General features: G+C 38.4%; 1 protein-coding gene across 1 annotated transcript in view; it reads right to left on the bottom strand.

Annotated features, from left to right (window-relative positions):
* cdkal1 (CDK5 regulatory subunit associated protein 1-like 1) overlaps nucleotides 1–20504 on the bottom strand; it is a 259922-nt gene that overhangs the window by 57600 nt on the left and 181818 nt on the right. The window contains exons 11-12 of the mRNA XM_085422313.1: nucleotides 18338–18518; nucleotides 4995–5057 (exon numbers count right to left, since the gene is read on the bottom strand). Coding sequence (XP_085278439.1) covers nucleotides 4995–5057; nucleotides 18338–18518 — 244 coding nt within the window. The remainder of the gene's footprint in view (nucleotides 1–4994; nucleotides 5058–18337; nucleotides 18519–20504) is intronic.

Raw genomic sequence — 20504 nt, 5'->3', positions numbered from 1 at the left:
GGTGGTTCTTGGCAAACAATAGCAAGGATGCTAGTATTACTGTGCATCACCACTGACTATGCGATACGCATAAGAAAAACTCCAAGTATCTTAATAACTTGAGCTATGAACAGGTTGTTTTAATTGTTTTCACTGTAAAAGATACTTATTGGTTAATAGTGGAGGTCATATTGGTGTTTGTTCCTCAAACAATTACACAAAGAGATATGTTATTAATTTTCTTTTTAATGTCTGTCTATAATTAGTCTGTCATTTCTCTGTATCATCCTCTCATTTCATTCACAGGATTCTCTGTGTGTCACCACAGAATGACAATTTTAATATGAGTGCAACGTCCAATCAGAATGTCAACATCCACAAAGAATTTCAAATATCAACCACCAGACCAAAGCACAGTTTTCATTTTCACCTTGGTGTCACCATTCACAGAATATCTTCCTGTCCTTACTTTTGAAAAGTTCAGCATTTATATCTTTTAGCAAAAATTCTCGGCATTCGAAAACCCTACAGTAGTATACTGCCCCTCTACTGCATGCTAGAGAAAAGAAGTTTGGCATTGATAGAAAAAACAGAAACAAGCCTCCACCCTAGAAGTTTGTTTGTTTTGATTTTTTTTTTTAAGTTGAAGGCAGTAAAAAACAACAAAAAACAAAAACAAACAAGAACCTGCAATCCTGCAAAAAAAGAAGAAAAAAGCCCCAAAACAATAACACAAGGATCCAATAAGGCTTAATAGGTTACACTGTCAAAGCCTAAGAGAGTCTGTATGTGAGTGTGTCCGATGGGGGCACTGGCCCCAGACAAAGTGCTCTGCCAGCTTTCTGCCCACTGCTCTTTTCATTGCTGATGGATGGGCCTTGTTCAGCACCATCTGGCTAAGGGATACCTCACATTAATCATTGTAAACACACACACACACACACACACACACACACACACACACACACACACACACGACACAAGAAGGTATTTTAAACATAAATACAACGGAACAGTGCAATTGTCTATAAGTAATGTATACTAACTGTTTGAAAGTGGAGCGCTCCAATCACTCACTATGACTTATATATATTCATACATTTATATTTTTTAAACTAGGTGATTATTTATATTTATATTAACATAATTTTCTCTAGAGGCAGATATCGGGGTGGGGGGGGGGGTGTTTAACACCATTTACCGTGCACAGACTGCAATAGTTTAACTTGTAATGTCAAAGTGAAAACAAAAAGAAAAAGACAGAAAACACGTATGCTTTCTAAAAACCTTTTATGGTTTTTATTTTAGCGAGCCACTTACTCAGTTTGTCATTCAGAATTATTGAAGATAGATTAAGAAACAAGCTCTGTACAAAAACAACAATTAGTTCATTTAAAAACATTGTTTCATCGGGTTGGTACCCTGAAGCTACAATAAAGCTTCGACTAACTCACAACCCTCTCCCCAACTCAGTCTTTATTAATGACCTTTTCATCACAACAGGCAGATGCAAAAAAACAATAATGGCTTCAGAAACAACTATTTCTCCCCTCTCTCTAAATCTAAACGCTGACTCGCTCGTTATCGCTCCCTCAGCCTCGCGCACAAACACGCACAGAGACGCACAGACATAGGATGTGTTAGTAAACACATGATATCCTTAAATAAACCATAAGCTGAGCTAGCAGACGCCCAAGGGAATCATGGAAAATGAGGGACATTATCAGCCTTCATTTATTTTTGTCTAAGGGCTATATGGGCTTAATACACGCTGATTTGCTTCAACATTTACACAGTATACGAACACGGGCAAGGACAGGAAAACCTCTGCCTGCTGTGGGAGAATGCATGCTTGACATTACATTTGCTATCATTAAATCACATCTCACGGCCATCCAGACATTTAATCTAAAGGGATCTATTCACACATCTCCACAATCTTAGAAAAGGAACAAGACCAACGGTAACATTTATATACCATGAGCTGATTTGTAGAGTGTTAAAAACACTCTACAAGCTGGAATATTTTTTGTCAATCTAAAGGAAAACCTTCACCTTTACTGTTAAGGGAATAAGACGTTTGCGGTGCAGTGAAAACAAGCTTAAAGTGCAGCCTTTTACATATTTCCCCCATCAAAACCATTTTTAACGTACCTGAGAAAATTTTGAGTACAATTATTTTTTATTTATATTTGGCTAAAGTACGTGTGAGCATTCATTTAATCTTAATTTCTCTTTTCCAAAAATGATTATACTTATTCAGGTACACTGTACATGTATTCAAACTGTAATGAATTTAAATGATGATTACTGTAATAATATCTCCATATATCCTTCCCTGTATGGTTATATATTGTCAATACAAGCAATGCTCTAAATATCATTACTATCACTTTAACGTTAATAATAAATAATCAGGCCCAATCATATCTTAATGACCTTGTAGTACCATATCACCCCATTAGAGCACTTCGCTCTCACACTGCAGGCTTACTTGTTGTTCCTTGTTAGAGTATTTAAAGGTAGAATTGGAGACGAGCCTTCAGTTTTCAGGCCCCTCTTCTGTGGAACCAGCTTCCAATTTGGATTCAGGAGACAGACACTAGCTCTACTTTTAAGATTAGGCTTCAAACTTTCCTTTTTGCTAAAGCATATAGTTAGATCTGGATCAGGTGACCCTGAATCCTCCCTTAGTTATGCTGCAATAGGCATAGGCTGCTTGGGGATTCCCATGATGCATTGAGTATTTCTTCTTCAGTCACCTTTCTCACTCACTATGAGTTAATAGACCTCTCTGCATTGAATCAACCGGTCGCAGCAGATGGCCCCGCCCCTCCCTGAGCCTGGTTCTGCCAGAGGTTTCTTCCTGTTAAAAGGGAGTTTTTCCTTCCCTCTGTCACAAAGTGCTTGCTCATAGGGGGTCATATGATTGTTGGGGTTCTCTGTATGTATCATTGTAGGGTCTACCTTACAATAAAAAGCGCCTTGAGGCGACTGTTGTTGTGATTTGGCGCTATATAAATAAAATTGAATTGAACCTTCAGGTCAGGCTATTCATCTTTGAAGGAGACGTCATAGGTCAAATGTGGCATGACATTTTAAATACTTATACAGTACCTTCTGTACGTTGACAATACGCAGCACACTTGTAAAAATCATAGTTTTAAGTTTTAAGTCTTTTTGCCAATTTTTGACCAATAAATCGTTAAGTTGAACTTTAAGATTTCCGTGGATGTATAAATGTGTACAAATAGACTACACATGATCCCACTCTAGATCACTACAAAGTGCTACAAATGTGCTCTACAGTATAAACAAACACAATGTAATGTGCAAAATAAAAATAAAAAATATGTAAAATTTACTGTATTATCTCAACAGCTTAATTAATCCTTAATTCATTCTTTCATAAATAAGCATCCATGTATACTTTGAATTTTCATAAAAGATGACAGCATGTGGAGCTGAAAAGAAAATAGCCATAAGCTTTACGATATGAGTTTTATTTCAAAGGCAATTTCAGAAACAGATATTCTTTATGTGTAGCGTCCTGTTATTAAATTTCCTGTTATTAAATTCAAAGATTTATCCCAAAGTGGACCAGGGTTTAATGAGGCTTTCTGCAGTAGTAAGAATTTAACTTCTTCAATAAAGCTAAACTTTATCAGCATGTTCAACAAACAGAAGGAAAACATGAAAATGAAAAAAGTAAAAAGATATTTACAAGATGCCGCAGCTTACCACGCCAAGTTCTGAGTGGCATACTGTCACACATCTGGTTTCTCAATCACCGTGAGAATCATACTTAAAGATAGAGCATGCTTATGAACCATGTCTGATTGAGATAAAAACACGTTTATAAATTTTAATGGCATTCTCTTCTTCTCCTTATTCACCCTCTCTGCTTTTGCTAAAAATTCTCTTTTCTACTAATTTTTCTGAATGTCTGTCTGAGGTTGTGTGCATCTGCAAAGGTGTGTGTCTACACCAGTAAAAACTCTCCCAAATCTTTAAAATTACTGCTTAACACATAAAAAAAATACTTTGTTACAAATAAAAAGCTAAGCTAAAGTGTTGCTACATAGCTGGATATAACTGATCTCGTTCATGGGAGATGGTTATTAGAGTTCATGGGTTTGACCCTTTCAGAACATGGCTTTATTTATATATATATATATATATATATAAATATGAATGCAACGCATAAAAGTTATCATCCCAAAGGTTTCATCATCATAAACGTGCCTGAATAGTGTCATTTTTGGTCTGCTGTGAAATGTCAATCTGATAACATTTGATTTTCTTTTCCGTGCTAACAGCACAAAGCCAAGGTCACATGACACAGAGCAGTAAGTGTAGTAAGAGTTTCTGTGATGTTGTGTGAACAGAGTGACAACTATTGGCTGTACGGCTGTGGCTCAGACAACAAACAACAGTTTTAAGAGTGAAAAAAAGCCTCAACTCTTGCCGACACTCATCTAGTAGCACATTGTGAATTTGTCCCCCAGCAATAGCCCGTCAACAATGACTTCTAGTTGAATGTCCTCAAGTATCCAAGAGAATTTTATAACACGTAAGGCTTTTTCTTCTTATAAGTGCAGTTCATGACTGTTTGATGGCACTTCGTATGAACCCAGACAGAGATAAATACAGGAGGATCCACACATGGACAGAGATGATTAGCTTTATATCAGACTTCACTCTCTCAAACACGCTCGCTCTCACAATGCAATCAGGAACAAACACTTGAGCCGTCCTCATTCACTAGATTTCTAACAAGAGCCATAGATCTTGGAGAGACAAAAAATTCATCACAGCCTTGAATACAAGGCAGCGATGGTGACCTACAACAACTAACCTTGTGGTCTAGAGACGAATGACACTGAAAGCTCAAAGCTCGGCTCGTTCAGATACATTAAATGAGCAAATAAAGCAATATAGAGTGTTGAAAAAGAAATGCTGCAATTCACGCTGGCGAGGAAAGTTATTGAGGGACAAACAGTGAAAGATCTTACCTTATGGTCATAAGGGTTGTAAGAGTGGAAGACCTGCGACAGCTCTTTAGTTCTTTGCTTCTTCTGCAGACAGAAAAAAAAAAAAGAAATGTTTAAGAATCACTTACATAATTAACACAAAACAAATAACCTCGCTAATAAATGACGTTATGTTTTTTAATGACAATCTGGATGGAGACTTAAAGAGGTGCAGTATCGAGTTTGAAGCTGGATGAGGGGGTGATCATATTTTTGGAAGTGCAAACCCACGGGAAGATTTGTGACCTTGGATGGTTTCAGTTTTTGATCTTAAACATTGTTACATACGTCTGTCACCTAATTCAGGTACAATTATTAATAAACATCTAAAAGTGACTCTTTTCAAGATCAACCGATCAACAACAGCAGAGGCTAACCACTCATCGTGACTGTGGCTAGCTTTCCTGAAACAGTGGCAGTAACACATTCAAACCTTTAGTGCTAATTAACCACTTTGATTTAAATGTAGCTCCATCGTAGTTAAAAAGACATGATTACTCTCTTACTACAAGACTAACAATAGAACTTTAAAATGACAACTCCGTTCAGGTTTATTTATATAGCGCCAAAACACAAGAACTGTTGCCTCAAGGTGCTTTATATTGTAAGGTAAAAAACCTACAAAAATACAGAACTAGTCCGACTCAACAATGGAAACAAAAGATTTCTGATTCACAGCCTGAATTTTCTCGTCCTTCTTTATTTGCTTTGTTTGTAAAACATTTCTTTGGACGTGTGATACATCTTATTTGCATTTCCTTGTCCTCTGTATTTCTGATAATGATCATAGAGATATTATACAGATATGGACATACATTACAGCTCCACTGCTATTAACTGGATTACTTCAAATGGATGGAAAAAAGCCAAGGCTTATAAGTATGCCCACAATGAATTCATAATAATAATGAACGGACAGTTGGAATGTATTTATCTATACACCATCTGTGGCAGAAAATGCTTCATTTCATTTCTAGTTAAAGTCTGGCCTTCGTGTACTTACTGTATAATGAGATGCACAAGCGTGAGAGGCGACGGTTTGATCTGTGGCAGTTGTTAATGCAATGAGTTACATGAGGCTGATGCAGCTACAGAAAGTGCTAATTAGCTCACTGATTAGGCCATGTATGGCTAAAGGGAAAGGGCATATAAATATGGTACTGTACCTAAAGGGAGTATGCATTCATCGCTATTCTCCCTCCTGCTCTCCCCCCCTCGTGTCTCTGTCTTTTTGAGTGTTAGAATGTGCAGGGTTAAGTTGAATGTCCTTAAGCATGAGCCGTACATGCTGAACAGAAAACCTGTTGTTCTGCTATTGCACAGCTGGACAAACAGGCTAATTCCAGACTAGCAAAGACAGCTTGATCTTTCAACGTAGAGGAAAAATGTCTGCTGACTAACCAAGCATAACATTCAACTAACCATATTTACAACATGGTGTAGTCAAGTTTCAGAAGCATGCCAGCCTCTGCTAAAGTCCACAGATAAGAGAAAAATTAGGCCAAATTAAGAAAATAATAATAATAATAATACAATAAAAGATGTGGTGTATGAAGAGAAATGTTGTGTTTTGGCCAGTTTGGACCTTTTCTGTTGTTCTCTGCTCCTCTCATAGCTTGCAGCTCTATTCTCCATTCCTCCCATCTATTCGCTTTCTTCTGTTTCCATATGTTACCCATCTTTTACTCATTGTCTGTTCACTCAAGCCTCTTCTGATCCATACAATCCTGTAATCATTGGCCCCGTCCCACTGCCATCCTCACATTCTTGTTTTCATCTGATTCCCTCTCTATTCCTCTGCCAAAGGGTTCTTTGGAATCCACAAATCCTCTTTTCTCTCATTTTCTTTGCCTTTCCACAGACCCCTCAATGCCCCTCCTCCTCCTGTTCTGTTTTTCCAGAGGGGGAAAACTCATTCTAATCATTCATTCTTCGCTCTCTTGCCCACTCTCCCCCACGTAAGTATGTCTCTTGATAATTTCTTGCACTCTCTCCTTTTGCCTTGAGCACCTCGGCTCTGAGCAGCGATCTCATCATTGTTCCTCAACACCTTTCTCCCCCTTCTTATCATCCCTTCATAACTTTTACCATCACTCTGTATTCATTGATACTCCATGGTGTGCTTGTGTGAGAGAGTGCGACTAAGACAGCTTTAACTCCAGGTAAGGATTTATCAAGCCCCAATGAATACTCAGCAGAATTTGGTTCTTTTCAGGAGCAGCACACATACACACAACGCACCAACACAACAAACAACAACAACGTGCCAACTCGAAGGCACATACTGACTAACACAAAAAACAAAAGCTGTACACTCATATGGACAACGGTATGAATACAAGGGATTCAAAGATCAACATAAAAACAGACAAACAGAAGACAAAAAGAGATAATGTGAGCCTAAAAAAAGCTGTTAAAAGATAAAAACTCATGAAAAAAAGAGATACATTCCCAGTGTCGCACCAGATCGGAAAGAGGTGGAAACCTCAGCTCATTATTTGAAATCCTACAGCTTTGTAATATTCTCAAGTCAACTTACCTGTTCCTAACCTTTAAGATAGGAGCTACAAAATTCCTTTAAACCTCCCGACTATTGTGGAAAGCTGCTAAAGAAAGCTGAATGCTCTCATTATCCCACAACTGCTCTGTCTGTGGGTCCTAGAATAAGAACTACACTCTTAGCTATAGCAGTAAAAGTCTAATCATTTGTATTAGTTTATAGTCTAGAGGTAAAGATGTGTAGACTAAAACTCAAATAGACCGCAGATGATCTGTAAACACATAATATCATTTACATCAGCGGTCCCCAACCCCGGACTGGTCAGCGAGTCGTTTGGTACTGGGCCGCGAGAGTTGAGGCTCGGGTGTGAAATTTATGGTTTTCTAAGTTTTTATCGTTAACTCTGTTTCCCTGTGTTGTAGTTGTGTGTCTTATTTTGAAAGAAATATTTACGCTTTACCATAGTGACCAGAGAGAATAAGGGACAGAGAGGAGGATGTTACTCTCAGTGTTGTTGGTGCATATCAGAAGGACGCTGATAATAATGTCACACAATTACACACTGAATTCGCGTTTATTATTATATTTACCAAAAAAAGAAAAAAAAAAAATCACAATTTTTGTCTTGGTCGTTTCATTTCATTTTGTTGTATTTATCCGCAACACGAAAATATAGTCTGACATTAAACCGGTCTGTGACAAACTGCTCTGGAGTTTGTTTGTGAACCGGACCTAGACCACTTCCTCCGGTGCAGATATATCGGTCTGCACCCGAGTGCAATTATCATGTTCATATTTTTACAAGCAAACCACACCAAAGGGAAACGAACCAGAGTCTGATTTAAACAAACCAAACATCACACTTTAGTTTGTTTAAATGTGACATCTGTCCAAATAGTCATTCTGGCCTCACCTAAAAATGATCCCATGACATCTTTAATGTTATCAAGTTTTCCAAACGCTCTGCATTACATGTATGACTTTTCCCTCTGTACACAGATATGTGTGTGTGCATCTGCGTGTGTTTGGGTGCATGTTCGAAGTTAATTTTGCATGCTGTCGAGGTTGTGTTAGTGACAACCCGGCAATGCAAAGCCAATCCGTGAGCGTGTGGACCTGTCAGCAGGGTGATGATGAACAATGGTTGTTATCATGACATCCATCTGTTGTTGTCCCCAGAGACGGATGCTTCATAAAACCAGAAGTGACATTACATGAATGTAGCCAAATTCCAACGCAGGAGCAGTGGCGACACAAGTAAACAATATAAAAGCCATCATATAAAAAATACAATTATCTTATCTAATAAACAAGTAGTAGCACAAAGCTCATAAAGAGTTGATCTGATCAAGCTCTGATTTTGTGATCATTAACGACACCATCTGAAAAGATTCAATATTAAGACCAGGAAACAACTGCTAGTTTCACCGACTTAAAACATAAAACTAATAACGGGATTCTAAATGGTTTATTGATGATTGAGTGACTGATTTTATATGTATGTTTTTGTGTGTAAGTTACCAGCTCTGTACATGACAAGCAGAAGCTGTTTTTAATGAGTATTTTTGTGTATATACTGCAATTCAGTGAGGCCCTGCGCATAGTTTGTCAATTCACAAAAAAATATCGATTGCATGACTCTGTGACGCAAGGCAGTAGAATTCTGTGTAATTGCACGTGTGTGTCTATGAAACCCATACTGGTATTATTCCAGCATGCCAAAATGATTGTGTGTTGTGGGGCAAGGTAACAATGATCTTGCCAATACTTAAATTGCTTCTGGTCACCAATATGCGCCCACTTGTCTTTCCCTAATGGCAAACAGATGTTAATGATATAGAGCTCGAGCGTCATTATATCTATAGTCAAAGAACCTGAGGCATCAACTGCAGAGTTGTGCCTGTGAAGGATTTACACCTCCTAAAGCATCACAGAGTGGTCACAGTGGGGTTTATGACCTTCCTCTCTCACAGAGGTCACTAAACTAACATTTTCTTACCCACTATCTCAGTTAAGCAACGCGTATAAAAAATATTACTCTCTTTTTTTCATCATTCATCCATCCTCTTCCGCTCAGTCAAATCAGTGTTGTGCGAGGGCTGGAGTCTATCCCAGCTGTCATAAGGCAAAAGGCGGGGTCACCAGACTATCACAGGGCTAACACATAGACATTTACACCTACATCCAGTTTACAATTGCCAGTTAAACATTTCAAAGCCAATGTATGGCTTTGAAAAAGCCACTCAGAAATGCACCGGCCAGTGGACCTGAGCCCAGGACTTTTGCTGGAGGCTTTCCACACCACTGTCCCACAGATATATAATGCAAACTGCTAAAATGTAGCAAAGTTTATTTAGCAGCCTGAGTCTTCATGAGTATCTGCTTATAAGAGAAATTGTGGATCATTATCTCCTACAAAGCACTTTCAGTTCATCAACATTTCTGGCATGAAAAGGCCCCCTGAGTCATTTGACCAGGGTTAAAGCCACGCCCCTGACTTAGCCAGATCCAAAGACTTTGGATCACCCAACGTCTCCTCCGAGTACTAGATCGAAGACTGGTCGCTGAAAATTTCCTAAAATAACCAAATCCTTCTTCCATCAGTGACTGCAAGCCATCCAAGCCTGAGGCATTATGAAGCAGGACAGCCCCAAACTATGCAGCTCCCGTGTTGTACAGGGAAGGGATGGCTCAGTAGGTAGAGTGTTCGCCCCGAATCCACCAACAGCTAACCCCGTCTCTTCATGAATGTGTAAAACTAGAGTGAATGGGTTAAATGCAGAGGACTACAAAAATCTCACGTGTGGGGACTATAAGGGATAAAAATTAAAAAATACATATAGTATTTGTTGCCTTTCCCCTCTAAATTTGGGTTTGTGCAGAGCTAAGATAAAAGGGTAAAAAGGGTCAATTTGTCTCATCTGCGCACAGAACATTATCCAATGAGATATGAGAACATTGCCCGAGATGTTCTTAATTCTTTTGATTTCCTTCATGGTGTCCTTAGATTATATCAGCTCTTTCCGAATTGCACATTTTGTTCTTGGTGGTATCTTTGTGGCACAACTACTATTAGGGAGAGCAGCAACAGAGCTCTTGCCACCCATTTTTTTAATAGATTGATGGATACAAAGTAGGAAATGCTGCAAAAGTGTAAAATGCTTCTTCTAAAGTAACCAGATTTTGTACACCTTTGTTTTTAAGGTGGAGCACATCTACAACCTGCACTTCTAATTGCATTCGTTTTAATGGAACACCTGGTTCCAAGTAGCTTTTGGGGAGTCATTACCACCGAGGCTCGTATATTTCTCGAGCCCGGGCTGTAAAGTGATTACTCAGTGTGTTCAATAAGGCATGATAAGTATGGCTGTTGCTGTGTTATTTGTCTAGTCAGATTATTGTTGTCTATAACTGTGATTTAGAAAAAGATCAAATCACATTTTGTGAGTAATCAATTATGATATCTACATAATTCCAAAGGGTTTTGAAAAGCTTTCTTGAGAGTATATGCTTCAAGTGCACCAACAGTCAAAGTGTTCTAATTAAGAATTTCTCCAAATTAAAAAAAAATGACACTTTATTCACCACAATCGTCCTTCTTCAACATCAAACAAAATTCCCTTCAGTCAAAAAGCCTACTTTATTTTTCACACACTATTATTGCTTTTGCCTCCAGCTATAACAGCGCACTGATGACCTATACACAGAAAAAAATCATTTGAATTAAAAAAGAAAAAAAAAAGTATCATTAAAATGCAATGTCTTCTATTATTAGTGGGTTAGGAGCTCATTAATCAAATGTAGGCCTCCCTAGCATAGACAGCAATTTAACCATTAACTCAACTTAATACCTGCTAGACTCCCTTTAACCAACTGTTATTAGCTCCCCTGTTATGCATGTAGGAGTGTTTTGTCTCAAATACAGACAGAGACGGAGGGGAAGCGTGGATTTTTCTGAGTGTGTGTCCAGGCATAGATAGATGATACAGAGGCTTGAAGATGGAGCTACTGGTGGCTGGCCAGCTGTTTTACTTTGACAGCTACTGCACTGGTGCCTCGTGGGTAATGGAGTTTTTAACCAATTACAACCAGGGGAAATTAAAAACACTGTCCCATTTGAGCAGCCAATCTCTTTCGCTATCACTTTTTTCTTTTCTTTGTCTCGTGCAGCTGCTCACTGGAAAACCCGGCCTCACCAGCAGACATCCAAACAGCTTCTACTTAGCAAGTTCATTCATCAAGGCTAGGTTCGAGTCACCTGGGGATGATTAGAGGGATCCAAGCTAATAATATTCACTTCCCTTTATTCTCAACACGATAGCTTTCTCTCTCCATCCATGTGGTCTCCTGTTCTTTGTGTTTTCCTACACTCGAATCTAAAGTGAGTATTCTCTCATAAGTCATCTAATACAGCAGGTCATAACAGAACAGGACAGCTGGACGTGAAGATGGACAGGCTTCACTCATGACTGTATTTTTCTAATCAAATATTTGTTTGCTTGTTAGAGAATAGAATGTCAAATTAAAACAATTTAACCTTAAAAATCAGGATTTAGAAATGACCAAATATTTGCACCAAATTCTCTTTTCTGTCCTCAGCTCATCGAGTGCCAAAGCAGCAAAGCGTGAAAAAAAACCTCGTTTTTGAAAAGGAGTCGTTTCTACACAGTGACATCGAGTCTCATCAGTACAATACAGATGTATTTTCAGGAGACAGTGGCACTAACAAAAAGACAGGAGCCCGGACCAGAGATTCTGCGATTTTCATTGAGGGTGTCCAAGATGGACAACATTAGAAATGAGTGTATCAGACACAAATTCAGGCTGAGTGGCTTGGAGACAAAGCTGGTTTGGACACGTGTAGAGAAGGGACAGTGGATATGTTGGAGATAGGATGTTGAATACAGAGCTGCTGGGCAAGAACACAGAAGATTCAAGGGAGTAGAGAAGCAGTTTGTGCAGACAGCTGGTGTGACGGATGCAAGGGATAGGGCAAGACGGACATAGAAGATGCCCTGTGGTGACCCATTAGCAGTCATTGGTACAATATAGTAAATATGGTTTACTTTATTTCCCTCAAAACCAAACTGTAACTATGAAAAACCTCACTACATACATTTACATCTGTGCAGAACCCCCAACATGCATCACGGTGGACATGTCCCTTTATGCGTTTCTTCCTGTCTCATTATTTCCTCCATCCATCTCCCTTTCAGCAGTGCTTTCTATCTGCTTTCCTACACACTCTTTATCTAAGACCTCCATTCCTAATCCATCTAGTTCTCCATCCATCCCTCCTGTGGCTATTGAACACAGTTGTATTCCAGACAAACCATCTGGTGCACTTTATTAATGACCGACCCTACATGGCTTAGATGTCGTCTGTTTGCTGTGTGTGTTTGTGTTTGAAAACAGGTGCATGCTGACTGATGCAGTGATGTTAACCACTGAAGCAGGTGTACGGTATAGAGAGCCACACGAGTATATATTTCTTGTCTCTCTGACAAGAAATGTATACCATTCTCTGTCACTTTTAAATTGTTCCTCAAAATGTACATTTTCTATAAAGTTTAATAACAAAAAACAAATGATTGCCATCTTATTCTAGGCACCTAAATATGGACTTTTGTCCATGTGAGGCAAGTCTGTTCTTTATTACAATGATTTTTTTCCAGTATACCCAGTGACTCAGTGCAACAGTATCAATTTGAGAACTATTTAAACCACAGATGTTGCCTCACCAAGATAAGAAATATCCAGCATGTTTTTGGTGTACAGTTAAAACTTCTGGATCCATGATGGTATCTGGGTGCAATACTGAGCAATGAACACGGCACGGGTGACTGCCAGGTCACAGGTTTTGGACCGACATATCACGGCATCTATTTAGGGCTACACAGTTTAATTTTTATATCAATCGTGCTCGATGATCAAACTATTTTCAAAATGAGCGCTCTGCCAACAGGGCGCTAAAGAAAAAAGCAAATACAGCGCTCTCTTCATCACTGCCTGACTCCACATGCCTGCATGTGATGTTTCAGCCTAATAACACTAGGATGAAAAACAGAAATGCAACAGGTAACAGATCATCAAGACAAAATGCAAACATCTGGCGTGGCAGGAGATGAAGTCCTGGATCCTTTACATGCAACACAGCTAATCGCAGTATGAAGAATACATAAAGGCCAGGAACACGTTACCTTCGTGAATTGCCCAGCATCAGCTCAGATGTCTATAAAAGCGAGCCTCATCAGTGTGTCTGTGTAACCATCAGTGTTGGGCAAGTTACTTTGAAAACGTAATTAATTATAGTTACTAGTTACTTCTTCAAAAAAGTAACTGAGTTACAATATTCTGAAAGTAATTAATTACTTGAAAAGTAACTATTGGGTTACTTAAAAAAAAATAAATTATACCCTGGGGTCCCAGGTATAATTGGCCATTTTTAACTACTTTTGATTTTCCCTCCACATTTCACCTTTAAAAACTATTTACTTTGCCTTGTTTGGTGTCATCCTTTTCAGCACAACCTCACGTGTCTGAATGTAAACTTATGTTTTCATTTTGACATACTGTATTAACACAATTGATCTAAAATCAGACAAAAAACATAAAATCAGAGTAGAAAAAGTTATATTTTTTAGTGTAACAACCACAAACATTTTTAATGAATCACATTTCATAACTTTAAATGCAAATATAAATTGTCAATTTTAAAATCCTATGCACAAGTTTTGCAAACAACAAAGTTATTTACCTTTTACCTTGATTTTTTAAATAACCATTTCAAACTATTTACAGAACAATCAGCTGTTCTGCACTCAATAAGATGCCACACAAATTATTTGTGCCACTCCCAAAAAACAATTTCTGTCCACTATAAAGGAGAACATCACAGCCTGATGCCTGCAGGTCTGACAGCAGCAGGTGTATCACTCCTATTTCTACCTGGAGACAGCAGTCGCCTCATTGTTCTGACACACAACACAAAACTGTCCACAACACTACAAACTAACTACACAAGACAACTACACACTCCAAACATGCTAAATGTCACAAATCTCTCACATATCAAAACTCGCTCTCTCTCTTTTTCTGCTCGCTCTCTCTCTCTCTCTCTCTCTCTCGCCGTCACTCCTAAAACGTCCTGTTTTTTGTTTTTGTTTGTTTGTTTGTTTTTGCTCATAAGTAGAGAGTGCTTGCTAGCGCTGTCCTTAGACAGTAAATGTGACGAAACTATTGAGGAAAAAACGCCGCGTATATATTGTTTATCATGACTGTGGTTTTACGTGGCCTATCAACACAATTTATAAACTGGTATATATCACCTTGTTGCTTTGTCTTTAAGTGGTCATGTGATCGGCTTACCACGACTACTTTATTCTTCTGCAGTCAAACAGCAGCACTCATGCTAGGACTGGGCGATAAGACCCAAAATTCATATCTCGATATTTTTTAGCTGGATGGCGATATACGATATATATCTCGATATTTTTTTAAAGCCATAAAGAACAAAAAGAGTTCTTAGTCACGCTGTGTCCCAGATGTCACACAGGCACTTTTATTAACATACAGCGTAGATGTACATGAAAAAAATTACTCAAAAATAAATTATGAGCATTTATTAAATAATAATGCTCCATAAATAAAAGAAAACTGTTGTTTTTGTGCTAAACAAAGAGCTCACAATTGTGCAGTCAAAATGTAAACTAAAAGACGCTGAGCATAATAACAAAGACAGACAGATTTCACAGCTGCTCTGTTCCCAACTTCTACTGCGTGACTGACAGCCTTGAGTTTGAAATCCTCTTCGTAACCATGTCTCTTAACAGGTGCCATTTATGGTCCTTATACACACACAATACGGTAATATTACATTGAAGCACAGTACGTATTACTCCGCGAGGCTCCTCGGTAGCTGTAATGCTCTGACAATCCATCAAGTGGTGCAGCTCCGTAGCTTACCAAAGTCGTACCAAAACATTTTTTGACAGATTGCTGAGCGCCGTGTACCACATAAAATCGGTTCGCGGTCATCAAGCACAACCAGAATTCATACATAAGGCGCGCTGTCAACTTTTGAGAAAATGAAAGGATTTTAGGCTGTGCAGCCCCTCTGGGCTGCGTGGCGTTAGCGCGGTTAGCTCATTAACACGTTGACGCCGTCCAGTCCCACACACAGGGCGATGGGTGGTAAGTCGTTAACGGAGATTTGCCGTGTATATCTTGTCGTTGCCTGCAGGTGAAGCGATGGGGGAGGGGGAGTTGTGTTCAGTGAAAGAGAGGCGAGGCAGAGTATCGTTGCGTAGAGTCAAAAGTTGACGAAAGAGAGGCAAACTTGCGGCTCCACAAGTATAATTACGTAACAAAGACTATATCGATATAAACGATATTGTCACATCTTATATCTCGTATAAAAATATCGATATTTTTTAAAAACACGATATATCGACAGTCCTAACTTATTGTTTTGCCCCCTTAGCTCCAGGTGTTGTGCTAGACAGTGATCGTGATTACCGTCCGCGGGAGCGCACGCAGCTGCTTAAAGCTGTAGCGTCCAGATTACTTGCGTAGTCAGCTACTTCCATACAACTGATATAAGATGCGGTAAGCTGAACACAGCTTCAACCGTCTGTTTGTTGAAAAATAGTAATGGACCGCATTTTCTTGTTAGTAACTGTAACGGCGTTGTAACGATAGGAATAGTAATTAGTTAGATTACTTGTAACTGAAAAAAAAGTAACGCTGTTAGTAACGCCGTTACTTGCAATGCTGTTATTCCCAGCACTGGTAACCATCCAGGTCACCAAGAACACTGAAATCCACAATGTAGTCCCGTAGTTGTATTCCATTTGTCCAATAAACACAGTGAGTAACAACTTACGACTACTAGTAAGACTTCAGGAAAAAGAGTTACCTACTGGACAAATATGGTACTTTACCAAAGTGGCAGTGCATCACAGGGGAAATGGAGAGAGATCTCATAGATGTTGAGTTATAAATTTTATTCACATCCATTAATCAGCCACGATGAAAGAATTGAAAGACTTGATATTTTGCTTCTTTATATCAAATATGTTTACATTGTAATTTACTTCACTTTATTTTAAGTGACTCTATGAATTTAAATAACTAGGAACTATTTTATTTTGATGCAAAGATTTGCAGCACGAATAAAGATAACGATAATGTTAACATATCAGTGTTATATTTAACTGACACTACAATAAAAATATTTCTGATGCTTAAAATCAATAAAAAAAAAAACATGATAAATAATTGCAATAGTACTTTTAGGCCATAATGGCACAGCCCTACATTCAATCAGCTTCTTGATTAGGTTAGCTTGTTTATTTCAGCAAAATGCCAAACCATATTCTGTATGTATTAAAAGCAGAGCACTGCAGTTCAGTGAAGTCCAGTTTTTAGGATTTTACAGTGTTTTGAGTTATTTTGAAGCAGTTTTGTAAGCTCTTGTCTTACAAAAAGATGCTAATTTGACAATTAAAGGTCTTCTTACATGTCACATTTCAAACTCAAAAAGCTGAATGAAGTCTTGGACTGATTGTGCTATAATCCAAACACAGACAATAAAGGTCAGAGGAGAAGGGACGAAGAGGGAAATAAAGAAGAATAGAAGCTGCAGTGTGGTTGTGTCTGGGGATTGATCCCTCTAGGAAGCACCCGGCTTCTCCTCAGAGAGCAAAGTGAGGAAGGCGAGAAAAGGGGAAAAAGAGAATGACTTATGAAGACACTCCACTTGAAAGAGATGTGTCAACACTTTGATGGCACAGAGTATTGGAGTATAAAGGCAAGAAAGAAGACAACACGGTATAGAGTACAGCATATGTAAAAGGTCAAACTAAAGAAAAAGGAGGTCAAAGAAAATATTTCAGGTAGAAGTACAAACACAAGCAGCACATGTGCAACGGCAGCACTTCAGTAATGTGAGCTGTTGCATTTTGTTGCACGTTTTGTCCAATAACTTTAGAAACAGGATCATATTTTAGTAATAGTAAATAATTTTCCACGAGTAAAGATTTTTACAAACAACTGCAAATAATCGCGTGTTAAGTTTAGTTCCTTAAGTGGAAAAAAAAAATCACAAGGTGTACTATTGCTAAAGTGTATTATGAAGAAAAAAATGTGTATAATCAACGGCGTGATCATAAAGTTCAACTACATTATTACTTAGCATTGATATAATACATATGAACGCTTTAGCTCATTATATAAGAATTTAGTTCCGCCAAACAGCAATCTAGCTGAGAAATCCATGAGCGAAAAGGTCAAGAAAACGTTGGTGTGACTGAGTGTGATATGCTCAGTCTGCGTTGCTTCTCACTCCCTCCCTCACTCACACACCTTTGCAAACAATTAAGATTTTATTAGCTGTTAATTGTTTTATTTGGCAGCAGATGGGGAGATGTAGGAAGCTAGAGAAGCGATGTGTCGCAAGTTGGGTGGTTATACAAAGAACAATAATGTGTTCAGATGAGACTGTTACCACCGTTAGACAATGTTTACTAATAACATGTAGATCTCCTGGGAAGTCGAGAGAAAAATGCTTCAGACAATTTATTATTTAAGAAGATTTTCAGCTAAATAATGTCTATAAATGTCTATGGAGCGCATTAGCTTGATTTATGTTCTCTCGCAGTCACTCCTCCATACATCTCAGGATTAGTGATACTAAAATAATGCAAAATCTTCACAAGTATAGAAAAGGCTTTTACATTTTTAAGTAACAATAAGCTAAAGTTTGCTTCTTTAATTGGCATGTTTCAGAGCATCTGATCAAAACTCTGTCCGTGTCTGCACTCACCACATGTGCTGGTACTTGCTCCAACCTGGCGGCAGGCGTACCGGGTCGGGGGTAAAACTGGTTGATGAAAAGACTGGGGAATCGATAGGCTTTCACTAAGTCTATGGTTGCTTCAAAGTCTTCCTCAGTCTCTCCGGGAAAACCACAGATTATATCTGTAGCAATAGTTACACCAGGGACTCTATAAGAGAAAGAAAGACAGAGACACTTAGTTGGAATTTCAAAGTTTTTGCTATATCCTAGAAAATCATTTTAAAAACAAATAGTGTATAAAAAAGGCATTCATCTCTATTTTTATTGCTCTGAAATGGAAACTAATCCCTCTCAAATAATGGATGTCTGTCCTGCTTCTTTTTTGTTACACTAAACAATTTCAGCTGATTGGGTAAAGATACTGGTAGCTACTTTGTAGCACAAAAAGTGTTGCACTAGCTTTATTGACAAATTGTATCGTGCAACCAAGAGTTACAGGACACTACTTTAGATGAAAACCATGTCATAGAACATCATGTTATCAACATTTACCTTTTAAAAATCCACAGCAAAAGATCCACTTTTGCTATGAAACCAATCTACAGCACTTTAGGACCACTGGTTCATATTATCCATCTTGTGGAACTACTTTTACTTTGGTTTCACACACAAAAACAAATCACAATACATTCACTGACAGCCAACTACTACCTAATTTATTACATAAGATTCTGCCCGAGTTTGGAAATCACAGACATTTGTCCACTGCTGCTGTGCACCTTTGAACTATCTAAGGCACCACAACATGAAAGGAGGGTAGTGCCTTTCCCCGTGGACTCAGGAGGATTCAGCCAATCAAAACCTAATTAGCAACCTCTGCTGCCGATCATTAGTATTTGATTATTGACCGGCTGGCTCATTGGATTAATCGGGGCCAGTAGAATGTTGTGGGAATAAATGCAATGATTTCTTCCATGTATTTTTGTTTGTATTGACAGCTGTTGGGTGGCTTGGAAAAGAACTCCATAGGGGAAAAAGGTGCATACCTATAGGACATGACATTCCCATTGAGACTGACAGCATGTGTTACCACAAATTTCAGCGATAACACCTAATCCCAAAGGCATTTAGGCATTTATTACTATTATTTATCACTATTTCTTCCAATTAACAGCCAATTAGCCCAAAAGCCCAAAGTAGCACAAGAGAATTCTTCTAAAGACAAAGCATTTTACAAGTACAGGAATCTAAATGATTTTTTGGGAAACTGGCCTTCCAATAGAATCTTCTGTAAAAATTGAAACTGGAAAAGGTTTTAAACAGAACAGAAAATAAAATGTATATTTAAATAAGCCAAACCACTGACTACAAGCTTTCTATCAAAGTACAACAGGCACAGAGTGGAATCAGAAGGAGCATCCTCATGTAACAGCACCCTGTCAAAGACAACTCACGAGACCATTACATGTAGCCTTCTATTTATGCCTTCAATCTGTTTTCTTTCTCCAGTCACTTTCCTTCTTACAAAGGCTTTCAGATGTGCTACACACACAGAAAAAGACAACTATAAGGAGTGTTTGGATGAAAATCCATGCAAAGCACAAGATATTTGGACAAAAATCAAAACGCACAAAGGCATATTAAAGGGCCTTACAAAGAGAAGACAGCTCAACAAAGAAATTAAGAGTGGAAGAGACACTTTCTCTGCAATCGACAATGTGATGCATCTTTAATTACATTAACTTCCTGCATCTGCAACCCCAAGATAACCTCTGACCTATTGATGACTTCCAATTGGCTGCTGGTCATTAATATTAAATCACAGCTTGCGGGCACAGGCATCCTTGACCTCTCAGATCTGCCTGACAACTATCATATGGAGAAGTGGAGCTACGTTTAAAACACAGTGCAAGGAATGGTCAAACGGCTGAATAAATGTATAATTCCCGATCGTTCATTAAAACCGATTCCTTGGATCTTCTGAAACTGCAGTTCTACTGAGTATTTCAAATAACTAACTAGTGAAGGCCTGTACCCTCCTACAACAATCAGTCAGCTAAAGTATCCTGAAAATGAGAATATATATTTCATTTTCTGATGATGAGCCTCCCAATTGTGTCAGTGTGGCCTACAAGCCACAATTAAGAAAGCCTGTGCATCACATGAGATTTAATCACACACACAAAATGAAAAG

This window comes from Rhamphochromis longiceps, linkage group LG11 (assembly GCF_057381845.1).
Source record: "Rhamphochromis longiceps isolate RC_006_pf linkage group LG11, R_longiceps_female_GT1.1, whole genome shotgun sequence".
NCBI classification, from domain to species: Eukaryota; Metazoa; Chordata; class Actinopteri; order Cichliformes; family Cichlidae; genus Rhamphochromis; species Rhamphochromis longiceps.
Note: the sequence above shows the minus strand (reverse complement) of the source record. Positions and strands in the feature narration are given on the sequence as shown.